At 35.5% G+C, this 23,627-nt stretch overlaps 1 protein-coding gene across 4 annotated transcripts in view; it reads left to right on the top strand.

Annotated features, from left to right (window-relative positions):
* BRWD3 (bromodomain and WD repeat domain containing 3) overlaps nt 1-23,627 on the top strand; it is a 219,772-nt gene that overhangs the window by 97,352 nt on the left and 98,793 nt on the right. For 2 of the 4 annotated variants that reach the window (XM_026480137.4, XM_044377544.3), the window contains 7 exons: nt 2,805-2,843; nt 7,414-7,454; nt 10,127-10,231; nt 11,266-11,419; nt 15,393-15,527; nt 16,573-16,701; nt 17,615-17,840. In XM_026480137.4, coding sequence (XP_026335922.1) covers nt 2,805-2,843; nt 7,414-7,454; nt 10,127-10,231; nt 11,266-11,419; nt 15,393-15,527; nt 16,573-16,701; nt 17,615-17,840 — 829 coding nt within the window. The remainder of the gene's footprint in view (nt 1-2,804; nt 2,844-7,413; nt 7,455-10,126; nt 10,232-11,265; nt 11,420-15,392; nt 15,528-16,572; nt 16,702-17,614; nt 17,841-23,627) is intronic. The other 2 variants (XM_026480138.4, XM_057312749.1) reach the window with 1 other exon arrangement.

The raw sequence follows: 23,627 nt of genomic DNA, 5'->3' as shown, positions 1-23,627 counted from the left end.
ATCTCCATGGCCACCCACCAAATCATAAAAGTTTAACAAGAGGCCTTAACTGGGTCCAGTCAAATATACTGTGCAGGTGTTCTCAGCACCACATCATTATCTCAAGGCTTTGCCCTTGGAGCAACCTCTGGGAGCATGAAAGGCAAGAGGAACCCACATTCCAAGGGAGGAGGTAACAAGCCTTTGATTGCCTGGGGTCCAGCTTGCAGATCAGTTGGTGGTCACATCTTTTCAATGACTTTCCCCTACATTCCACCCTTCATGACCGGCTTTTATAATCTCATGTGCCCCCTTGTGAAGTGGGCCCTAAGTGTTCAGCAAGGGGTTTTATTAGCATGGAGGTGACTCCTTTGGTGACTGTCTGGCTGCATTGGAGTCTAATGCCACAACAGCAATATAGGTGCATGTAAAAGGAAACACAGATTAAATAAGACAATGATTATAAAATCAATGACAACCTTTTTTGTAAGAGCCCTTGATCTGATCTGCTGATTTATTAAGTCTCCTAAGCTGGGGATTGGATTACTCAGGGCATTCACTTGTATTTCATGTGATTTAATAAAGATGGCACATTAGCAGATTCAGTGGGGTGAACACACAACATTGTGTTTGGATAATGGCACAGGTCCCTCCTTATGAGGCAGTAATAATGTCTAAATCCATTTTATTTTGGAGTACAGCTTTCTAAGTAATAAGTACAGCTTACCAGAGACATTTCAGTGTTCAGTAAGGACAGATTTTATTGCTATCATTCAATGCTTGCTGAGAGAATTTATTAAGGGGTTCACGTTTTCTATTAATGTCTTCTAAATCTAAGCCAATGGAGGGAACAAAGACAGTGGCAAAATGGTCTTATCAGTGAAAAAATCAAACACTTACCCTGACTTTGAGGAGAGGGAGGTTAGCACCTTTAGAAACTTGACCTGGTTGTACATACCATACATGTTGGCCAGGGGAGGCAGCACTGTCAGGTGTGAAGAGATGAACTGGGGGCGGGATATGCCATCATCAGGACCCTCATTTTCCCCATTCTTTCACTGGTGCATGCTTGATTTCAGGTACAGTGCATTTTAACAGTTCCAGCATGCAGGAGGACAAGGGGATCTTAGTGGAGATTGAGTAGGTTCTTCACCCAAGGGTGTGAGGGAACTCACCTGTCTCATTGGGATATTGCATTGTAAATTCTAGTAGATAATTCCTTTTTCAAGAATGATGGGGCTTGGTGTTTTCCACAGCATAGTGTGTTGATTTTGGGCAATGGTTGTTTCCAATAACTTCTATATCTTTACAGTATTGGGTGCCTGGGCAGGGGTAGTCTGGCATATAGGGCAATAGGCCCTACTGTTTGGTCATTTAAATATATTAAAGCCTAGGACAGTACTTTTGTCCAGTTGGCCAAGGTGGTTTTGCCTGTTAAGTATTTAATATGCTGTTTTAATACCATTTTCCTTTCTACCAATCCTGCTGCTTGTGGGTTATAGGGGAGATGGAACTTTTATTTAATGTCACATTTTATTGTTCAGTCTTGCACATCATGGCCTTTGAAATGTGATCTCTGATAATTATGTGTTTAATGAGGATATTCATACATGGTACTCAGTTTCTTAATCCCCTAATGATGAGATCCTGCTTTGCAGGGTGGCAGGGAAAAGTGTGGATTAGGCCAGATGCAATGTCTACATAAACCAAGGCATATTTAGAACACTCACTTAGAGGAGGCCAATACAATTAATTTGCCAGTTTCTCATAGGTTGGGAACTCCGGTGGATGGCCTGATTCTTTTAGCAGTTGCCTTTGGTGTTGTTTAGGACACACAACATGCTGTTATTACTTTAACCAAGTCAGTGTACTCTGAGGGCAGTCTGGCATCCGTGGCAATATGCCATCCTACTTGGGCATTGTGGGGGCCACTCTTTATATGCACCCAATCTGCCTAAACTACTGACGGGTCAGTAGCTAGGGCTCATTCCCAAGCTAGGACACCAGCTTCCTGATTGCTGGGGGGGGGGGGGGTGTCAGTGTCTTAAGAACTGGGACATGAAAAACAGTGAGAATCACTTCAGGCTCTTGCAGATGGACCCAAATGTCATACTATATATATCTTGACCCCACAAGGACTTTTTAATGATCAGCTTCCCATTGTTCAAGCAATAAATTTAATCCCTTAAAATAGCCTAATTATCAGTACAAAGGATTAATGGCCAGGGCTCCTGAGTGATCAGCAGCCAGACCACTATGAGCACAGTACACTAGTTGCTGTACTGGCTGCTGCGTAAGAAGTTTTACCTGGAGGAGCACTGTGTACATTGCTAGGAGTTGTTGCTCTATGGGGATATATTGGGGTTTTGCCACCTTCCAGAGCTGGAACCAAAATCCCAGAGGTATTCTCCCCTTTTGTTATCTCTGCCATAGTGTCTGGCCCGTATCTTTTGGAGTCATAGACACATCGAACTCAAATGGTAGCCCTACTTAGGAGATGCCCAGAGCTTTAATCTATTTTATTAGTATTTTTGCCTTCTCAAAGGCAGCACACTGCTGTTGTCTCCAGTCTCGTATGTGCCGTTTCTTTACCGGGCAGCATAAGGAATGGGAGTACTGTGCCAGGTGGAGATTAAAAGTATTCCAAAACCCCAAAATCCCTATAAAGGACTGCACCCCTTTCCCATTCTTAGGGGTTGGATAGGCTTACACCTTTTCAGTTACAGCTTTATGAGACTTAGCTGACTAGATGACACCTAAAACCTTATAGCAGTGTCTAGGCCTTGAGTTTTCTTTGGGTTCATTGCCCATCTTCTTCCTCACAGATGTTCCTGAGCAAAGCCTGCAGGTGTCCTGCAGCAGAGGTAAATCTTTACATGTTAACATTGTATTATCAATGTAATGGGCCCATTTTGCTGATGTGGGGAAGGAGAACAGGGATAGGTCCCCAGCTACCATTGTATGACATATTTTGGGGCTATGCACATAGCCTTGGGATAGCACTTGAAAACTTCATTATTATCTCTCCAACATGAAAGCAATTTAATCTTAGTTATCAGAAACCTGTCAAAGTCTTTTCCATGAGTGTTCTTAAAAGATGAACCACTGTTGTAGGGACACTTGTTGCAATGCATCAGAGCAAAATAGTAACTGCAAATGACAGAAGACTTAGAAATGGTTATTTGATTTGATGAGAGTTCATTATAATGCAATGGACAAGAAAACTATAGCTGTATTCTTAAAAGATCCTCCTTTTTTTTCTGGCAATGTTTTGGTTATTTCCAGGGGTATTTATATTTTAAAGACATGATAAGATTTATAAACTTCAGGGGACAGAGGAAGATGTACGTTTTCTCCTAGGAGTTTTGGGGTAATTGCTATTTAAAATTAGGGATCAGAAGATATGGGGCATTATGTCTGTTTCCTCATCAATTACCACAGCATCCTCCTCTTCATTTTCATCATTTTCTCCAAGATTCCACCTCAGCATCCTAATCGGGCTTTCTCATAAGTTCTCATTTCTTAATACATTGCACCCTCCTTGCTTTGCAAAACGGACAGTAAGGTCTCTAATTTATTACTTTGCTCTTCTATCTTGTCTGCCAGCCCCAGAGCTAGCAGAGTAGTGGACACTCACATATCCTTTTCTAAACTCAGCTCTTCTGACTTTCTAACTTGAGCTTCAGCCTCTAGTTGGGCATCAGTGGCCAGCTGACCTACCCACAGTAGAAGCCCACTATGGCAATCATGTTTCCCTTCTCTGCCTAAATGTAGTATGTGCATTTCCTCTAACAAGTGCATTAGATTGGCAGGCATTTTCTGGGTGTCCCCATATTCATGTAGTAGTCCATAAGCATCTAACATACAGGCCACCCTTCCTTACACAGAAGTTGATGGCTAATTTGGGATTTCTCCTGTGGATGCCTCATTCCCAAGGCCCATTTCTTTAGTCTCTGGGTTGACTTGCCAATTGTCAGTTTACAGCCCTCTTGGGAGCTTCTTGGATATAACCAGAAACAGGCCCCTATACCCAGAGGTCAAGGAAAGACCAAAGAAAGAGGTAGGCCACTCTGGGTTGGTAGGTGGCAGTTTTAATAAGCAAAGGGAATTTACACATGAAGTTTGTTTTGGATGGCAGCAAGATAAATGGATCTTTGTGCTTGCCCACCAAATCTTAAAAGTTTACAAAGAATCCTTAACTGGTATACTGTTCAGGTGTTCTCAATACCACATCATCATCTCAAGGCTGTGTCCTTAGAGCAGGAAAGGCAAGTGGAACCATATACTGTATACCAAGGATAGGGAAGAGTGCAAGGAGCCTCTGATTGCCTGGGGTCCAGCTCACAGGTCACTTGGCAGTCACATGTTTTTCATGACCTTCCCCAACAGTGGTAAGGTCCTTGATATTGGTCTTGATTTTTTAAAATCTGGCTCTAAATGCAAGGGAGACAAAAGCAAAAATGAACAAATGAGACTACTTCTTAGTAAAAGGATACTGCACAGTAAAGGAAAACATCAATAAAACAAAAAGACAACCTAGTAAATGGTAAAGGATATTTGTAAATAATATATCCATTAAGCAGTTAATACCCGAAATATATTAAGGACTTCTATAACTCAACAACAACAACAACAAAAAACCCAATTAAAAGATGAACAGAGGAACTAAATAGACATTTTTTTTCTAAAGAAGATAAATTGATGGCCAATAGGCACATGAAAACATTTTCAACCTCACTAATTATCAGGGAAATGCAAATGAAAACTACAGTGTAATATCACCTCACACCTATTAGAATGGCTCTTATCAAAAAGGCGAGAAATGACAAGTGTTGGAGAAGATGTGGAAAAAAGGATACTCTTATACACTATTGGTGGGAATGTAAATGTAAATTGATGTAGCCACTATGGAAAATACATTATGGAGATTTGTCAAAAAATTAAAAATAGAATGACCATAGGATCTAGATATTCCACTTCTGAGTATTTATTGATGAATACAAAAACACTAATTCAAGTAGATATATGCACCCCTATGTTCATTGCAGCAGTATTTATAGTAGCCAGAATATGGAAATAACCTAAGTGTCCATCCATGGATGAATGGAAGATGAGGTACACACACATGCACACACACACACACACACACACACACACACACACTGGAATACTACTCAGTCACACATAAGGAAATCTTGCCATTCTTGACAATACGGATGGACCTTGAGTGTATTATGCTAAGTGAAAAATCTGATGGAAAAAGACAACATGATTTCACTCTGTGGATTCTAAAATAACAAAACAAAAGAACAAACCAAACCAAACAAAAACAAACTCATAGATACACAGATCTATGATTACCAGAGGGAAAAGGGCATTGGGGGATGGGTGAGAGGGCTTATTTGTATGGTGATGGATGGTAACTAGACTTAATGGTGGTGATCACTTTGTAGTATATACAAATATCAAATTATAATATTGTACAGCTGAAACTTATATAATGCTATATGCCCATTTTACCTCAAATAATAAAAGATATACTATCTTGAGAAAAAAATAATTTACTAATTTAGCTTGTTGATTTTAGTTTGATTATTTTCAAAATGTCATCATAGACTCCTGAAATCTAATCCTACTCGGTTATCAATAACAACAGGGAACAGCTTTATGCCTAGGTGACAGCCATTGGTGACTGGCCATTGGTGACTGGACCTTTTCCTCAAAGCTATTTCCACTTTCTTTTTTTACGAAGCTTGGAGCCAGTAATGTTTTTTTCATATCCTTGTGTACCTTTCATCTTTTCCTCTTCTTCCTTTCCTTACCTTTTTCTCTAGATAATTATTTACTATGGTATATGGGAGTACTTGTTTTTCAGCTCACTATACATCTCATATACCTCATTGTCAAAGCTGTATAGTCAGCAATTGAAAGCACTGAGCTTTGTAGGTCTTAAGATTACTGTTTTTAGTACTGTTGACCTCTCATTTGGAATAGTATTAGTGTACATCAATAAAATACACACAGTTTCCCTGAATCCTGACTATTAGAAAAAGATACTTCGTGAGTTACAAAATCAATCATGTTCCCGAAATTTGTAGTAAAAGAGACCTGTTAGAAACCTTCTCCTTGAACTTTTGGAAACAGCCTCCTGATTTTGTCCCATCCCATAAACATAACTTGAACAATTACTTATGAACCACTGCTGAACCAAGCTGACTCTCACCTTGCTGTTACTTATTCCTAGACATTAAAATCCTGGAATATTATTTAAATTGTGAAAGAAAAATACTTAGGAAATATATAAATATCCATTTCTACTAGGGTATGCAAAGGAGGCATCTTTACAATTACCACACAAGCGGGTATGTATACAAGTGCAGTCAAGTTTATTGAGAGCTTAGTGAGAAGGAGGTAGTAGAAACAATGGGCAAGAATGGAGTCAGGGAAAGATGAAGAAAAATTGATTAGTAGAGTTTTGTGCATTTATTTGCTGGGGTCCAGCTAAGAGAAAGTCAGAAAACCTAAATATTCCCTGTAGGAAGTCAGCGGCTACTGTTAGTCATTGAAAGTAAGATGTACTTTCAGAACATCTAAAACCAGTTATTGCAACTGGCAGTGAGAATCCAGAATCTGTCAGATAAATATTATAGTGAAATCACAGAACATTATGACTATACCTCTGAACATATGAAGACAGTTTAATAATTTTTAAAAATGAAAAATAAATATAAAGATATTTAGTATCTGAGCTTTTTACTAAAAATTCAAATGCCATTCAGTAACTGAGTGTTTTGTGAAAATATGTACAACATTTGAGGGTATGTTTTAGCTTTATTATCAAAGAATAAGAAGTAAAATGCATATTCTGGCTTACACTTTAATCTTCTCATCACTATAATACACATTAGTTTTGTTGTAAAAGTATAGTTTAATCATTATAAAAGAAGATTCAAAGAGAAGTATCTAAACTGTTGTACTAAAAGACAGATGAATCCTTTGTAAAATAAATAATCCATGTGAAAAGCAGGAAATGATTGATTTTCTGAAATTAAAAAAAAATAAGTGGGAAATTTAGTTCAACTGCTATTAAATCTGTTACTTTAAGGTCGCATTTTAGGTTAGTGTGCTGTCCTATTATGGGGGACATAAAAGCTAATATCTATTCAAACTGTCTCTTGAGATTATGATTTAGAAACAGGATTGCTTATGTCTGGTTTATCTCAAATTACTGCTAATAAGTATTCCTCCTTAGTTAATGCATTGCTTCAAACTTCATTAATTTTTTTTAAGAAAATTAGAGTCTTTTCTGAGAAAATTATAGCATTAAAAAGTCTACTCCATGATGCTTTTGCATGTGAATTTGAAGGGAAGAGTACTTTATTCGTTTTACAAATAAATTAACTCTAACCAAAAATCTGTTGTTTTATGTCTTAGGACAAAGTTGTTGCTGTTCAGTTCTGTAACAATGGAGACAGGTAACTATGTAGTACATATCTGTGTAAACAGATGTTTGACATATTTTATCTCTATTCCTTCAGAAGTAGCTCCCTCTACTGTAGTACTTTATTTCTGTTCAGTTTCTTAAGCTGAAAGCCCTTGTCTATTTTTGATGGCATCCTTACCCCATCTCTTTTAAACTCCTATTCAAGTAGTAGCCATACTTTATCAGTTCTTCCTTTCTGAGTGATTTCTTTTTTGTTTATTTTGTTTTTTTTCCCATTTCTATTATCACTCACTTTAGCCAAGGATTCCATTGTTTGACCCATTACCTTCAGTTTTCTTCTCCTTTCTAAATATATCCCGTCCATTTCTGCCAGATCACATTGCTCTGTTCAGAAATCTTTAGTGTTTCTGCTTTGTCTATAGAATAGAATTCAAATGTCTTAGCCTTGAATTCAGAACTTTCTATAACTTAGACCTACATTATTTTCTCATTTACTATTCCTCATATAAATCATTACATTTAGCCTAATTGACTTGATCATTGCTCCTGTTACATCCATATATCTATATTTTTTCTCTCATTCATTGCTTTGCTTATACTTTACCTCACACCATTCTTACCCAGAAATATCACCCTTACTCCCCTTCACTTATTCTCTTTCCCTCCTACAGCCTCCCTCTACCTTCTGTTCTCCTTCGCTCTATTTTTCTTCTCCCTCCAGTCTTTCTCTTTCATAAGTCCTCTATCTTCCCATGTTCTACCTGAAGCCTTTTCTGACTGCTCCAGATTTTAGCCATATTGTCTTTCTCTGAACATCTGTATTACTTATTGTCTCTTCTACTCATATGATACATATCTCAAACTGTGTCTGTAAACTCAGAAATTTTGTGCAGGTATTTGCGCACCCTCTCAAATGCTTGATCCCAAAAGAATGATAATCTTTTGCCCTGGTCTAAAGATTGACCTAGAATAGATTAAAAAATGTAACCATGTAATATAAATGTGTATCTGTATATTTCTATAAGGACTTTATGTGGGTGACCATGTTTTATTTTAATTTAATTTATTTTTTTTATTTTTTGACCATGTTTTATTTTTAAATATTTTTCAGACAGTGGGTGATTGCTATGATGAGTTTGTTCATCTTTATTAAATGCAAGAGTAAATAATGATGGTCCACATAGAGTGAAGTTTATATTAGGAATGAGAAAACCTTCAGATAATTTTTTGAGGTTGATTTATTGCACTATACTGAGTTATACACTTGAAGGTTTGTACAGCTATGATTCTTTCATGCTAGAGGAATCTGAAGTTTTTAATTCCTTGCCTTTTCCCTAAAGGAGAAACATTATTTTATCTTCATTAGTTATGTGGACAGTAAACAAAGGATATCCAATTTTACTAATAATTAAAGATGCAGTTTAGAATAAAAGTAACATTTTTTTTTCTTTCAGAATGACAAGATATGAAGAATGTTAGCACCCAGTATTGCTGAGGGTTTAGGGAAAATGGGTACTCACTCTCCCATAACTTTTGAAGAGATTGTAAAGTGTTAAAAAAAAAAAAACTTTTCAGGGAAATAATTCATCGAAAGCTTTAAAAATGTGCTGACCATTTGACTCAGCAAAGATATGTATAAGGTTGTACAAAGATATGTATAGAGATACTCATCACAACATTATTTATAATGGTGAGGAATGGAAATAGTATAAATATTTATCATTAAGGAGTTGATTAAATTTTGATACATCCATATAGTTGAATACTTATTAAAAGTGACAGTAGTTTTATATTTATAAACCTAGAGATATATCTATAAAATAAAATATCTATAAAATGTTTTCTTAGGGGAAAACATAAAACATTATATATAGTACAATTCTGTTTCCTCTAGGGGGAAATATATAAGTGTATATTTATGTTTTTAATAAAGTCTGGTGGAATAGAAATGAAAGTATGAATGGTGATAGAATTATGGGTGAATGAATGTATTTTTGTAAGTTTTATTGAGATATAATGCACATAACATAACTTCAGTGTTTTTTAGTGTATTCACAGGGTTGTGCAACCTTTGCCACAATCAATTTCAGAACATTTTTAGCACCCCAAAAAGAATTTCCATACCCTTTAGCTATCACTCCCCAGTATCTCTGCACTTGCACCCTTAACTCTGGGCAACCTTTAATCCAGTTTTTGTCTTTATAGATTTGCCTATTCTGGAAATTTTGTATAGATTGAATTATACAATATGTGGGTTTTTGTGACCGACTTCTTTCAGTTAGCGTAGTGTTTTCAAGATTCAGTCATGTTGCAGCATGTATTATTATTTCATTTCTTTTTATTGCTGAATAATATTCGATTGTATGGATACCACAATTTGTTTATCCCTTTATTAGTTGATGGACATTTGGATTGTTACCACTTTTTGGCTTGTGATGAATAATGCCATGGATATTCATGTACAAGTTTTTATGTGGACTTAATGTTTCATTTCTCTTGTATTTATACCTGGGAGTAGAATTGTTGAGTGATATGGCGACTCTTTTTATCATTTTGAGGAACTACCAAACCATGTTCCAAAGTGTGTAATTTTCATTCCTCCCAGTAGTGTGTGGGGATGAACGTATTACTTTCATAATTAGAAAAAAAGTGATTTCTATTTTGGAAAAAAGTAATAAGGGTATTTTAACTGTTTCTTTGCAGTTTAAGATTTGTTAGTGGAAGTAGAGATGGAACAGCAAGAATTTGGCAATATCAACAACAAGAATGGAAGAGTATAGTGCTAGATATGGCTACTAAAATGACTGGGTAAGATCGGATGTTAGATATTTCAGTGGTTCTCATATGGTATACTATCTTTTGATTTACTGAATTATATTTCATAATGAAAATATCTTTTTAGATTAGTAAATAGTTTGGAGTTCATTGGTAGACCTGAAGTTTGCATCTGTATTTAGTCTTTAAGTAAATTGCCTTTTGCTGTTGATGGACAGACTGGATGATAGAAACTTTGCTGAGTCATTCAAAATTCTGATCTCTTGTGACTCAAAGATCTCTACTTGGAGTTATTTTCTGCCTTAGTTTTCTATAGGTCATTTTTAATATCTGTCTATACCACTTTCTACTTTGAGAATTGTTCCTATTAAATGTCATCATAAGTTTAACTATTTCTCTGTCTTACTGAGGTTACCTTTATAATGTTTCATATTGTTAGCATTACTCAACATTATAACTACACTTAATCAGCATTCTGTTTCATTGTCTTCCCTGTTGATTGGAAAATACATAATTACATTTTTTAGGACATTACAGTTTCTATAGGGTAAGGCCCTGAAACTAATTATCTTCCCATTAATAACAACATAGAACTGACATTGTAGTCCTAGCCAGCTATTCTTGTCGTATTCAACTAAATTAAAAGTTAATGAATTTCTTGCTGCTCTTTTATAAGACCTATTATTTTAAAAATTTATTATTTAAGGGAATAAAGTGTCCATTATATGTTTTCCTCATATTTTCTGGTAGCCAACATGACCTTGTATTTTATTTTTCAAGGGATTTGTAGATTTTTTTCTAGTTTCACTTTTTTTTTGTTCTTGTGTAACTACAGAATTTTTTGTCGTTTTGTGTCTTTTGTCTTCCTAAAATAAGCTTATGGGTCTTGCCCTACTTAGGTACATTTATTATTTTATTTTGTGAGTACTTAAAAGTATAGTTTAGGTTTTTTTTATCTAAAAATTTGCAAGCTACTGGAGAGATTTTTTTCATAATTTGCTATTTTAGATGTACCTTTGTTAATAATTTACAATGTCTGTATGAATACTGCAAATTTTTTCGTTTAGGAATAATCTGCCATCTGGGGAAGACAAGGTCACTAAACTTAAGGTGACTATGGTGGCCTGGGATCGCTATGACACCACAGTTATTACTGCAGTGAACAATTTCCTTTTGAAAGTATGGAATTCTATCACAGGGCAACTTCTTCATACTTTATCTGTAAGTATTTTTGGAATAATTAAAATGATCAAAAATGGCATTATTCCAGAAGACAAGAAATTTAAATTTTAGTTTACTTTCTTTGACTTACTATCCCTCAGAGAAGTAAATATTTCAGTTACCTCTGTTGACATATCTGCAAAATAAGGATGGTACGTGATATAGCTGCTAAAAGCAGGTATGAAAACATTTCAAGATCCTTTTGAGGTCTGATAATTATTTATTTTGTTAAATGCAGTCAAGGATATGTAAGTTATTTTGTTTTTAGCTTGAGTTGAGATTTTTGTTATTGTTTTAGGGGTAGAGCTAACTTTATTTTGACAAGGGTATCCTTTATATTCTACTTTCAGAGATTCATTTATGCAAGAAGTAGAGGTAAGAGGAAAAAGTGGGAGAAAAAGGTTGCTTTTCCTCTTTTAAAAATGTATTTGTTGTAGTAAAAGACTGTAATATTTGTGATATGAAAAGCGGAAGTCACATAGGTGGGGTTGTTTGTTGGTTTATCATGTACACTTCAGGTTAAATGCCACGTAAAAGCCTTATTCCCTATCTGCTTCATCATCAGTTCGTAAATACTTTGAGGACAAGGGCCAAGTGATTGCCATATGGTTTACAAAGTAGTAAGTGATAAGGACTAGAATCTAGAATCATGACTCAATTCACTTTGTAGTATACCATGGTATCATCCTCATTTGACTCCTATGTGAGATAATCTTACCTATAACCTCTGAGGTTTCTAAAGATTTGTTTAATTTTGGGAGTATTTCCATATACCTTCCAATTCTCTTTCCTGAATAAAATCCTAACACTGTGTTAGTGGAGTTTTAGATTCTTTTTTTTTTTTATCTGCTTAGCCAATTCTGTATCCCCTTCTGCCTCTCCCTATTTCCCGATATAATTTTCTGTTAATATGTGTAGAAAAATCTATACTATTTGCTTGATTCTTTGTTAGGAAATGTTTGTCTATGCAGCATGCTCCAATAGAAATATAATCTGAGCCACGTATGTAATATTAATTTTTCTAGTAGCCACAACAGAAAAAGTAAAGCATAACAGGTGAAATTATTTTTAATAATATATTTCGTTTAACCCAGTATATCCAAAATAGTAGCATTTCACCATGTAACTAATATGAAAATTATTAATTAACTATTTCATATTTTTAAAATACTAAATCTTTGAAATCTAGTGTGTATTTTACACATCTCAGTTTGGACTAGGTGCATTTCAAATGCTTAATAGCCACATGTATTAACTACAGTATTAGCACAAGTCTGTGTCTCTAAAAATCACAATTTCAAAGTTCATGTCATAGCCACTGGTTTTATAAATCTGTGTAAAATACTGTCTTAATAAGTACCTTAATTTAATATAATAAATATTGAAAAAATAAAATAAAAGGATGTTTCCCCTAAAAAAAAAATATGTACCTTAATTTAGAACTCTGTTTAGTGGTACTCTTCTCATGGGTTGATTCATGGGTCATCTGTTTTCAGTGAATTTTACTAAAACAATTTTAGAACAGACTTTATTTTTAGTCCTTGTAACAGTCAGATCTATTAGTTTTGATATTTATCTTTTCTGTGTTAACAATTTGTTAATTGCGGTCTTAGTGAAGGGTAAATTTCTTCCACTCAGCAAATACTTACTGAGCATCTACTGTGTGTCAGCAACTGAGGTAGATGTTAGGAATAAATAGTAAATTAGAGGGTCCCCTAAATCCCATCCTGGGATTTACAGCCTATTAAGAAAAAAATAAAAACAATGACAAAAAAACACACAAAAATTAATTAAGTAAATGGTCAGAAGAAAAGTGTAAAATACAATGCAAGTTTCTAATAGGGTGACCACACCTGGTCTAAACCTATTTGGCCCTGGTCAAAATCGGTCAGAGAAACTTCCTCAGGAAGTTAAATTTGGGTTAAGATTTGAACAATAGGTAGAAATTACCCAAGTCTCAGCCTAAATGTCACCTCCTTGACAAGGTTTTCCCTGATCAAACAATCTAGAGTAGCTTCTAGTCTTTGTCTTATTCTATCAGCTTGCTTTATTTTCATCATAACACTTATCACCACCTGATATTTTCTTATTTTCTGTTACAATATGGTAGGATATCGGTAAATATTTGATAAATTACATATGTAAGAGAGTTGGGAGGTCCTTACAGGAAGAGGGAAAAGCACATCAAAGGTCTTCAGGTCGAAGGGAGTTGAAAGAAAGCCAATTTTTGTCTAGAGCACAGAGAACAGAGTGTCACCGATAGGACTGGAGAAATGGACAGAGGCCAGACCATTCAGGGTCTTATAAGATCTATCCTAGACCAATAGAAAACCATTAAAAGGTTTAAAAGCTAAGGAATGATATGTGGATTTTGCTTTTGAAGAATACTGTAAAATTCTGGCAACAGAATAGAGGGAATAGATTGGAATGAAGATAAGAGTGACTTGGGTAGACTATAGGAGTCTATGGTAGGATGGGCCATGGTAATAATTTGAATTTGTGTGGCAGTGGTGAAAGTAGAGGTGTGCTTAATAAATAAAAATAAGGCAGATGATATATCTTATGACATTACTGAATTTGGTTAGGTTTTGTTCCCTAAGATCCAGTGACTATGGCCTATCCTATGACGTGTGACCAACAAATAAAATCCCCTATTTAAAAGCCTCTCTTTTCCAATGTAAACTGAAATAGTTGTATCATTATCATTTGAGTTTAACAAAGTAGTTTTACTGTTTGCTCATTAGGAACCTGAGAAAGTATTTGTTATATCAGGTTGATTATTTAGCATATAACAAAGAAGTAACTTTTTAGTGCTCACTGGGAAAAGAGTTTTGGTAAACTTTCAGTTGTAAGAGTATTTATTGCAGTGGGATTTTACCTACACATTTTGAGCCAGTCTGCAGTTATTTTTTAATAAGTTATATTTTTATACATAAAGGTAATAGGGTAGGGTGCTCTATTATTCCATTTTTTATACGATGATTTGGGATAAAATGCACTTTTTAGGGTCATAAGATATGATGATTTCTAAAAGCTCCTGATGTATATATGCTGATGTGTTCCTAAGTGAAATGCAACTTCAGAATGTCATGCATGCGTTTCTAAGACTTGGAACCTATCGTTCATCATGTATTCTCCTTAACAATGATCTGAGTCCAGTGTTGGCAAATTATTTCTTTAAGAGGCCAGATAGTAAGTATTTTAGGCTTTGCAGGCCACATATGGTCTCTGCTGCATATTCTTTGTTTTTTGAAGCCTTTTAATGCAGAAACCATTCTTAGTTCATGGGCTGTGTGTACAAAAATGTCTGGGAGCTAGATTTGACCTTTAGGCTACAGTTGCAGAGTCCTCATAAGGTCTCTATATAACTGATATTCACTGGTAAGGGAAACATATATAGAGAAGATTGGTTTTCAAACTTTTTTTTTTAGCAGCAAACCCATTTTTCGGATAGCATATTAAATGAAACCTTCAACTATAAAGTAGATAAAGGGCAGAGCCACTACACTTTTTTGTTTGAATGTACCATGGGGCCTTCCAAAATATAAATTTTTGAATACTAGGGATAGAGAGTACTAGATAAAGAACAATGAAGGTTTGTGTGTTATCTCCGTGGCAGAATTGGGTGTTAATGAAAGATTCTGTTTGTCCCATTTTTTTGTGGGTCTTTTAAATAGCAGAGTCATAGAAATACAAATTCTTTTTCAGGGGCCTGGTTAATGAGCTGTAACTGTTTCAGACTACACTTTAAACACCTTTTTGGGTCTTCTGTATTGAATGCTTTTTGAAATCAGCACCTAAACATATAAAGAACTCTAACTGAACTATTTCTTGTAGTGTCCATCTAGTAAATGCTGTGGTGTGCATAAATTCATCTAAGTGGGATTAATAGCACACTCCTGAGAGATTTTTTGGCCAAATAAACCAAATACCTGGTGTTGCTTTTCATTTTTAATATTGATTTTTATCACAGGGACATGATGATGAAGTATTTGTTTTGGAAGCACATCCATTTGATCAAAGGATCATACTTTCAGCAGGTCATGATGGGAACATTTTTATTTGGGACCTTGACCGGGGGACCAAAATTCGGAATTATTTTAACATGGTAAGAAAAATCTGTGTTTAGTTCATATTAAAACAGGCATCTCTTATATGACAACTTGGTAATTAAAGTATACTTAGTGCCCAGGAACCTCTGTCATCTGTGTTTAAATCCATACAGTAACTTAGAGAATGTCTCAAGACCTGAGATTAAGGCCAATGGAGAATCACACCTGTCAGAGTGACTCTGTTATCATGGCATTAGCATTTTCCAAATTCTTGTCCCCACCTCTAAATTCTAGAAACTCAGATTTGATAAGCTTTTGGAGTTAACAGTAACCAAAATCACAAAAAGGTTAATGTTTAAATAATAATCATAATGTATAAATCATAACAGTGACTATATTGTATCTGCTTCTGGTTAACCCCATATGGCTTAGTTAGTAATCAGGAAGTTCTTTGGCAAACGTGGAATTGGAGGTTTAGATACTCTTAAGATATATTTCATACAAGCCATGAAAAAATCTGGTGAGCTATTTCTTTTCCCAGTAGAACACCCTCCTATGGTAATGGGAATACTCATATCCTCCATATTTAGTGTTCCTCTCTGAAGAATAGTTGTGAGGAAACATTTCTAAATTGTCAACCTTTGAACTCCCTTTTATAGGCTTTGTACAGTTCTAGAGTGTTAATAATACCCTGTCTTTTGTTAGTAAAATTGATTCGTGTGCTTTAATTTTAGGAAGTTATTTTAAGGCTTACTTGCATTTCAATTTAAGGTGTGAAGATATTATTTTGACTTTGCTCAGATAGCACTTTTGTCATTTTGGTTGTATTTAGGTCTTTTTTAAATTCTCAGTTACTCATTTAGTACTTCTTGAGATATGACATTGCTAGTAATATTTGATACCATCTATTGCATTTTGATTTTCCTAATTTCTTTCAGAGCTTTACTGTTTCAGTAGGGTTCTGGCTACAGAAGCCAGAGAGTACATTGGAATGTTGATACATCACAGATTCCAAGATATTAGGAAGCAGAATCTATTGCCTACTTATTATTTGAAAATTACCTCTTAAAGATGACTTAAAGTGACTCCTCTAAATTTCAGATTGAAGGCCAAGGCCATGGTGCAGTGTTTGATTGTAAATTTTCACCAGATGGAAACCATTTTGCCTGTACAGACTCTCATGGGCATTTGCTGCTTTTTGGTTTTGGATGCAGTAAATACTATGAAAAGGTTAGTCTATTTAATTTTTATTATAGACTATAATTTTGGATTATATCATTCATAAATTGTATTTGAAGTCTTCCAGTTAATAAGGGTCATTGTGTGTCAATAGATATAAAATAACAAAGTCACCTTTCTTGATAAAAGTTTTCATCACTGCCAGAACATAGGCTTGGCAGTTTGAATCGCTATTAAGATATAGGGTGATGTAGATATAAAAATTCATTAGGAAATCCTTTTGCTTAGAACATATTCTCTGTACTGCCCTTCAGGTGTAATGGAGAACAGCTTTACCAGATTGCATCCTCTAACTTATCATAAATTAGAAATAAACAGCTGGTGACCAAATGTTAATTTTCTTGCTTGGCCACTTTACCTATTATCCATCTTGTTAAAATACTTTGGAGGCTAACTTAATTGGTTCTTTATATTTTATTAACTATGAATTTGAAATAGATTGTAGATTCTTGGAGTTGGAAGAGAACTCAGAATCATTGAGTTTAGCTCAATACTTATATCATCTTTGAGTTTTTTATGTATTTGGTATTTACCTGCTTTGCCATTTATATTATACCTCATCTATCCTTATTTGAATAGAAATAAGCAATAAAAATAGCTATAAAGGTTTGTATGATGTTTGCAACTTAAGTAAAAATACCTAACTTTATCTACTGTGTTATTGCTCTCCTTCATATGCTAATTGGAGAAATATGGTACAGGGCTAGAAAGTAATACAGATGGTAGGATTTTGTGGAGAAGAGAGAAGATTACCACTTAGGTGATTCACTTCTACCTAGAGGGAACATAAAGCAATAGAGGGCTATAAGAGTATGTAAAAAGTGTCTGATTTGAAAAATGTATTCTCTCTAAGAATAAAAATCAATTCCCTATGCATGTTATATACTTAAAACCTGTCATAAAGATTCCAGACCAGATGTTCTTCCACACGGATTATCGACCTCTTATCCGTGATGCCAACAACTATGTACTGGATGAACAAACCCAACAAGCTCCTCACCTCATGCCTCCCCCGTTCTTGGTGGATGTTGATGGCAATCCTCATCCTACAAAATTCCAAAGGCTAGTACCAGGACGGGAAAATTGTAAAGATGAACAACTTATACCACAGCTGGGATATGTGGCTAATGGTATGTTATCTCCAAAATTAAATTTAAAACATTTTGCAAAATGTTATACTTGCTGCTGTTCTCTCTATATGTCCCTTGCTAAGCTCTGTAGTAGGTTATATTTTGCCTAATACTTCTATTAATTTTCAGTATAGTACTTACCAGAGTAGTTTTGCATTTTTATGTCACTTAAACACAGACAAATGGATTAGGACAGCAGGCATATACTCAAGCAGAGAATATATCAACCTGCTTCCTTAGAACCCTGAACATTAAATATACTACCTTTAGTGTGTCAAGCATTTCTCATTGGTGAAATTGCACTGCTCATATTATTGGTATTTTAATTTGACAGTCCATAATTAATGGACCAAAAATGAGGAAATTTCAAAGACCAAAAACTGGAAAATGGCCATTTGCCCATTCTCTTATGTGAAATGCAGAGAATTATTTAGTGTTTAAATACCAGTCAATCCTGGATGATGTAAAGGAAGCAGTGATGAGCATGATGCATGATGTAAGGATATTAGAATAAGTCACCAAAATATGCTATTCCCTGTCAAATCAACTCTTCTTTTCAAATTTTAATTCCAGTATGGTTAACATACAGTGGTATATTTGTTTCAGGCCTAGTGATTCAACACTTCCTTGTATCACCCCGTGCTCATCACGACAAGTGCACACCTTAATCCCTATCACCTGTTTGACCCACACCCCACTCTCCTCCCCTCTAATAACCTATCAGTTTGTTCTCTATAGTTAAGACACTGTTTCTTAGCTTGTCTCTCTCTCTCTTTTATTTTCCTTTGCTCACTTGTTTTGTTTCTTAAATTCCACATATGAATGAAGTAATACAGTATTTATCTTTCTCTGACTTATTTCAGTTTACATTCTCTAGCTCTATCCCTGTCACTGCAAATGGCAAGATTTCATTCTTTTTATGGCTGAATAATATTCCATTGTGCATTTATGTGTGTGTGTGTGTGTGTGTGTGTGTGTGTGTGTGTATACACATACTATATCTTCTTTATCCATTCATCTATTGATGGACACTTGGGCTGCTTCTATATCTTGGCTATTGTAAATAGTGTTGCTATAAACTTAGGGGTACATGTATCCTTTTGAATTGGCATTTTGTGTTTTTTGGGTGAATACTCAGTAGTGCAGTTACTGGATCTTAGAGCACCTCTATTTTTAACTTTTTTAAAAAGATTTACTTATTTGAGAGAGAGAGAGAGAGCAAGTGCAGGGAGGGGCAGAGGGAGAGAGAGAGAATCTCAGAATCCTGCTGAGTGCAGAACCCGGCACCGGACTCTATCTCACAACCCTGTGATCATGACCTGAGCTGAAATCAAGAATCAGTCACTGAGGTGCCCCACTATTTTTAACTTTTTGAGGAACCTGCATACTGTTTCCACAGTAGCTGCACCAGTTTGCATTCCCACCAACAGTGCAAAAGGGATCCTTTTTCTCCACATCCTTGCCAACACTTGATGTTTCTTGTGTTTTTGATTTTAGCCATTCTGACAAATGTGAGGTAGTATCTCATTGTAGTTTTGATTTGTATTTCCCTGATGATGAGTGATATTGAGCATCTTTTCATGTGTCTGTTGGACATTTGGATTTCTTCTTTGGAGAAATGTCTGTTTATTTCTTCAGCCCATATTTTAATTGGATTATTTGGTTTTTGGGTGTTGATTTATATAAGTTCTTTATATATTTTTGATACTAGCCCTTTATTGGATATGTCCTTGGCAAATATCTTCTCCCATTCAGTAGGATAACATTTAGTTTTGTTGACTGTTTCCTTTGCTGTGCAGAAGCTTTTTATTTTGATGTAGTACCAATAGTTTATTTTGGCTTTTATTTCCCTTGCCACAGGAGACATATCTACAAAAATGTTGCTATGGCTGATATCAGAGAAATTATTGCCTATATTCTCTTCTAGGATTTTTATGGTTTCAGAACTCACATTTAGGTCTTTTTAAAACATTTTTTAAGATATATTTATTTATGGGGGGGGAGAGGGGCAGAGGGAGAAAGAGAATTCTCAAGCAGACTCCACAAGTGTGGAGCCCAATGAGGGGCTCAATCCTAGGACCCTGAGATCATGACCTGAGCCGAAATCAAGAGTTAGCTGCTTAACGGACTGAGCCACACAGGTGCCCCGGTATAGACGTTTTTAAATATTTATTCTTCCAGTCCATAAGCATGGATGTCTTTCCATTTCTTGGTGTCATCTTCAATTTCTGTCATCAGTGTTTATAGTTTTCAGAGATAGGTCTTTCACCTCTTTGGTTATAGGTTTATTCCTAGGTAACATTATTTTTGGTGTAATTTTAAATGTGACTGTTGTCTTAAACTCTCTTTCTGCTGCTTCATTATAAGTGTATAGAAAAGCAATAGATTTCTGCACATTGATTTTATATCCCGTGACTCCTGAATTCATATGTCAGTTCTAGTAGTTTATTGGTAGAGTTTTTAGGGTTTTCTATATAGAGTCTCGTGTCATCTGCAGATAGTGAACATTTAACTTCTTCCTTACCAGTTTACATGCCCTTTATTTTTTGTGTGGATCTAATAGCTATGGCTAGCATTCCAGTACCGTCTTGAATAAAAGTGGTGAGCGTGGACATCCTTTTCTAGTCCCTTACCCTAAGGCGAAAGCGCTCAGTTTTTCCCCATTGAGGATTGTATTAGCTGGGGTTTTTTTGTGTATAGCCTTCATGATGTTCAGGTATATTCATTCTATCCCTGCTTTGTTGAGGGTTTTTTATCATGCATGGTTGTTATACTGTGTCAAATGCATTCTCTACATCTGTTGAAAGGATCATATGGTTCTCATCCTTTCATTTATTAATGTGGTGTATCACGTTGATTGATTTGTGAATACTGAACCACCCTTGCAGCCAAGGAATAAATCCTACTTGATTGTTGGATTGTATTTTGTTGAGGATTTTTGCATCTATGTTCTTCAAAGAGATTGACCTGTAGTTCTCTTTCTTTAGTGGTGTCTATCTGGCTTTGGTATCAAGATATTGCTGGGCTCATAGAATGATTCTGGAAATTTCCCTTCCTTTTGTATTTTATGGAATGCTTTGAGAAGAATAGGTATTAGCTCTTCTTTAAATGTTTCGTAGAATTCGCCTGTGAAGACATCTCGTCCTGAACTTTTGTTCATTGGGTGTTTTTTGATTACAGTTTCAACCTCCTTTCTGGTAATCAGTCTATTCCTATTTTCTATTTCTTCCAGCTTCTGTTTTGGTAGTTAATATGTTTTTAGGAGGTTACCCATTTCTTCTAGGTTGTCCAATTTATTGACATATAGTTTTTCATAATATTCTAATTATATTTCTGTGGTATGGTTATTTCTCCTTTCCTTTGTATTTTTATTTATTTGTGTCTTTTTTCTTTGTTTTTTGATGAGTCTGACTAGAGGTTTATGAATTTGTTTATCTTTCAGAGAACCCAATCCTGGTTTCTTTGATCTGTTCCACTGTTTCTTTAGTTTCTATATCATTTATTTCTGCTGTAATCTTTGTTAGTTCCTAACATCTGCTGGTTTTAGGTATAGTTTGGTATTTTTTGTAATTCCTTTAGGTGTAAAGGTAGGTTGTTTCTTTGAGGTTTTTCTTGCTTCTTTAGTGAGTTCTCTATTGGTATAAATAACCATTTTTGCTGCATCCCAAAGCTTTTGGACCATTGTGTTTTTATTTTCATTTATTTCCTCGTACTTTTGGATTTCTTCATTCATTTCATGGTTAATCCATTCATTGTTTAGTAGCATGTTATTTAACCTCCATATATTTGTGGTCTTCACAGATTTTTTCTAGTGTTGAACTTCTACTTTTTTTTTTTTTTTGTCATCAAAAATATGCATGGTATGACTTAAATTTCTTTGAATTTGTTGAGTCTCTTTTTTTGGCCTAATATGTGATCTATTCTGGAGAATGTTCCGTGCGCATCTGAAAAGAATGTGTATTCTGCTGTTTTAAGATGGAATGCTCTAAATATATTTGTTAAATCCACCAGTGCACTGTGTCATTGTTTGCTTTTTAATTATCTGTTTAGATGTATGTAAGTAGTGTATTAAAGTCCCCTACTATTATTGTATTGTTATTGATTGGTTCCTTTATGTTTGTTATTAACTGTTTTATGTATTTAGTGCTCCCACCTTGGGTGTGTAAATATTTACAATCATTATCTTTTTGGTAGATTGTCCCCTTTGTTATTATATAGAGCCCTTCTTCATCTCTTGTTACATTCTTTGTTTTAAAATCTATATTTTCTGATATAAGTATTGCTACTCTAGATTTCTTTTCACATGATTTGCATGACAAATTTTTTTTTATTTCCTCACTTTCAATCTGCATTTATCTTTAGGTCTAAAATGAATCTCCTGTCCGTAGTATATAGGTGGGTCTTGGTTTGTTTTTTTTTTTAATGCATTCTGTCACCCTATGTCTTTTGGTTGGAGCATTTAGTCCATTTACATCAAAGTAATTATTGATAGATATGTATTTATTGCTATTTTATTACTTGTATTGTGGTTATTTCTGAAGTTTTTCTCTGGTCCATTTCTTATCTTTCTCTCTTTTAAGTTTGCTGACTTGCTTTTGTGATATATTTGGATTCCTTTCTCTTTATTCTTTTCCTGTCTATTAGTGTTTTTTGATTTGTGGTTATCATTAGGTTTACATAGAACCTCTTGTGCATATAGCTGTCTATATTAACTTCATTGCATCCAGTCTGTTTTGAATCTCAATTATTGCATTCTTCATTTCTGACAGTTTTTTAACTCTTTTATCCCTGGGTTAAGGGCCTCCCTGAAGTCTTCCATACTTTTCTCAAGCCCAGTGACTATCCTTATGACTATTGCTTCAAATTCTCCATCAGGCATATTACTTGTAACTGTTTCACTTAGATCTCCGGCCATGACCGTGTTTGAATTCCTCAATCTTGGCATTTTTAATTTTTTTTTGTTTGTTTTTTGTTTTCTTTTTTTTTCTTTTAAAGATCGTATTTATTTATCTGAGAGAGAGAGAGAGAGAGAGAGAGAAAGATCACAAGCAGGGGAGAGAAGCAGACTCCCCACTGAGCAGGGAGCTCAATGCAGGACTCGATCCCAGGACTCTGGGATCATGACCTGAGCCAAAGGCAGACACTTAACCAACTGAGCCACCCAGGTGCCCCATCTAGGCATTTTTTTTTCTAAGTCTCTGTCTACTTCTCTGTGTTAGAAAAGCCTGTTATGTTTCCTGCTCCTGACAATTACGGCTTTGTGAAGAAGAGGAAGTCATAAAGTGTCTAGGGCCTGGTGCTTCAAGAAGTGTCTCTGATGTGTGCTGAGTACACTCTGCTGCTGTGTTTCAGCTGCCCTGTCCTTCAGACCAGTCCTCTTCAGAGCCTCTCCTTGCCTGCAGTGGGCAGTGTTTGGACCTTGGCCAGAGTCTGGCATGTTTTAATTATGTATGCTCTTTTCTGCTTGTTAAATGAAACTTGATGGTACTTCCCTTGGAACTGAAACCTTGCAGAACTCCCTGATCGGGAGTTGTGGTGTGTGCAGGGGTTTCTGCTGGTCTTCTGGGGAAGGGGCCCACTGTGCTAGGACTGAGGCAAACTTCACCTAGAAGAACAGTAGGGACAGAGTGAGGGGTGTGGGTCCTGGTGTAAGCAAGTTAGGCAGCCAGTGTTTGAACTGTGCTGTTTACTGAAGGTGGCTCTAAGTTTATGTGAGGGGCAGGGGAGGGAAATGGCACCAGCCAGCTCTTTTGTCCCAGGAGAGGGGTCTCTGTGCTTGCTGCTCTC

Source organism: Ursus arctos, chromosome X (genome assembly GCF_023065955.2).
Source record: "Ursus arctos isolate Adak ecotype North America chromosome X, UrsArc2.0, whole genome shotgun sequence".
Lineage (NCBI taxonomy): Eukaryota > Metazoa > Chordata > Mammalia > Carnivora > Ursidae > Ursus > Ursus arctos.
The sequence above is the reverse complement of the archived record's forward strand: the minus strand, read 5'-3'. Positions and strand labels throughout refer to the sequence as shown.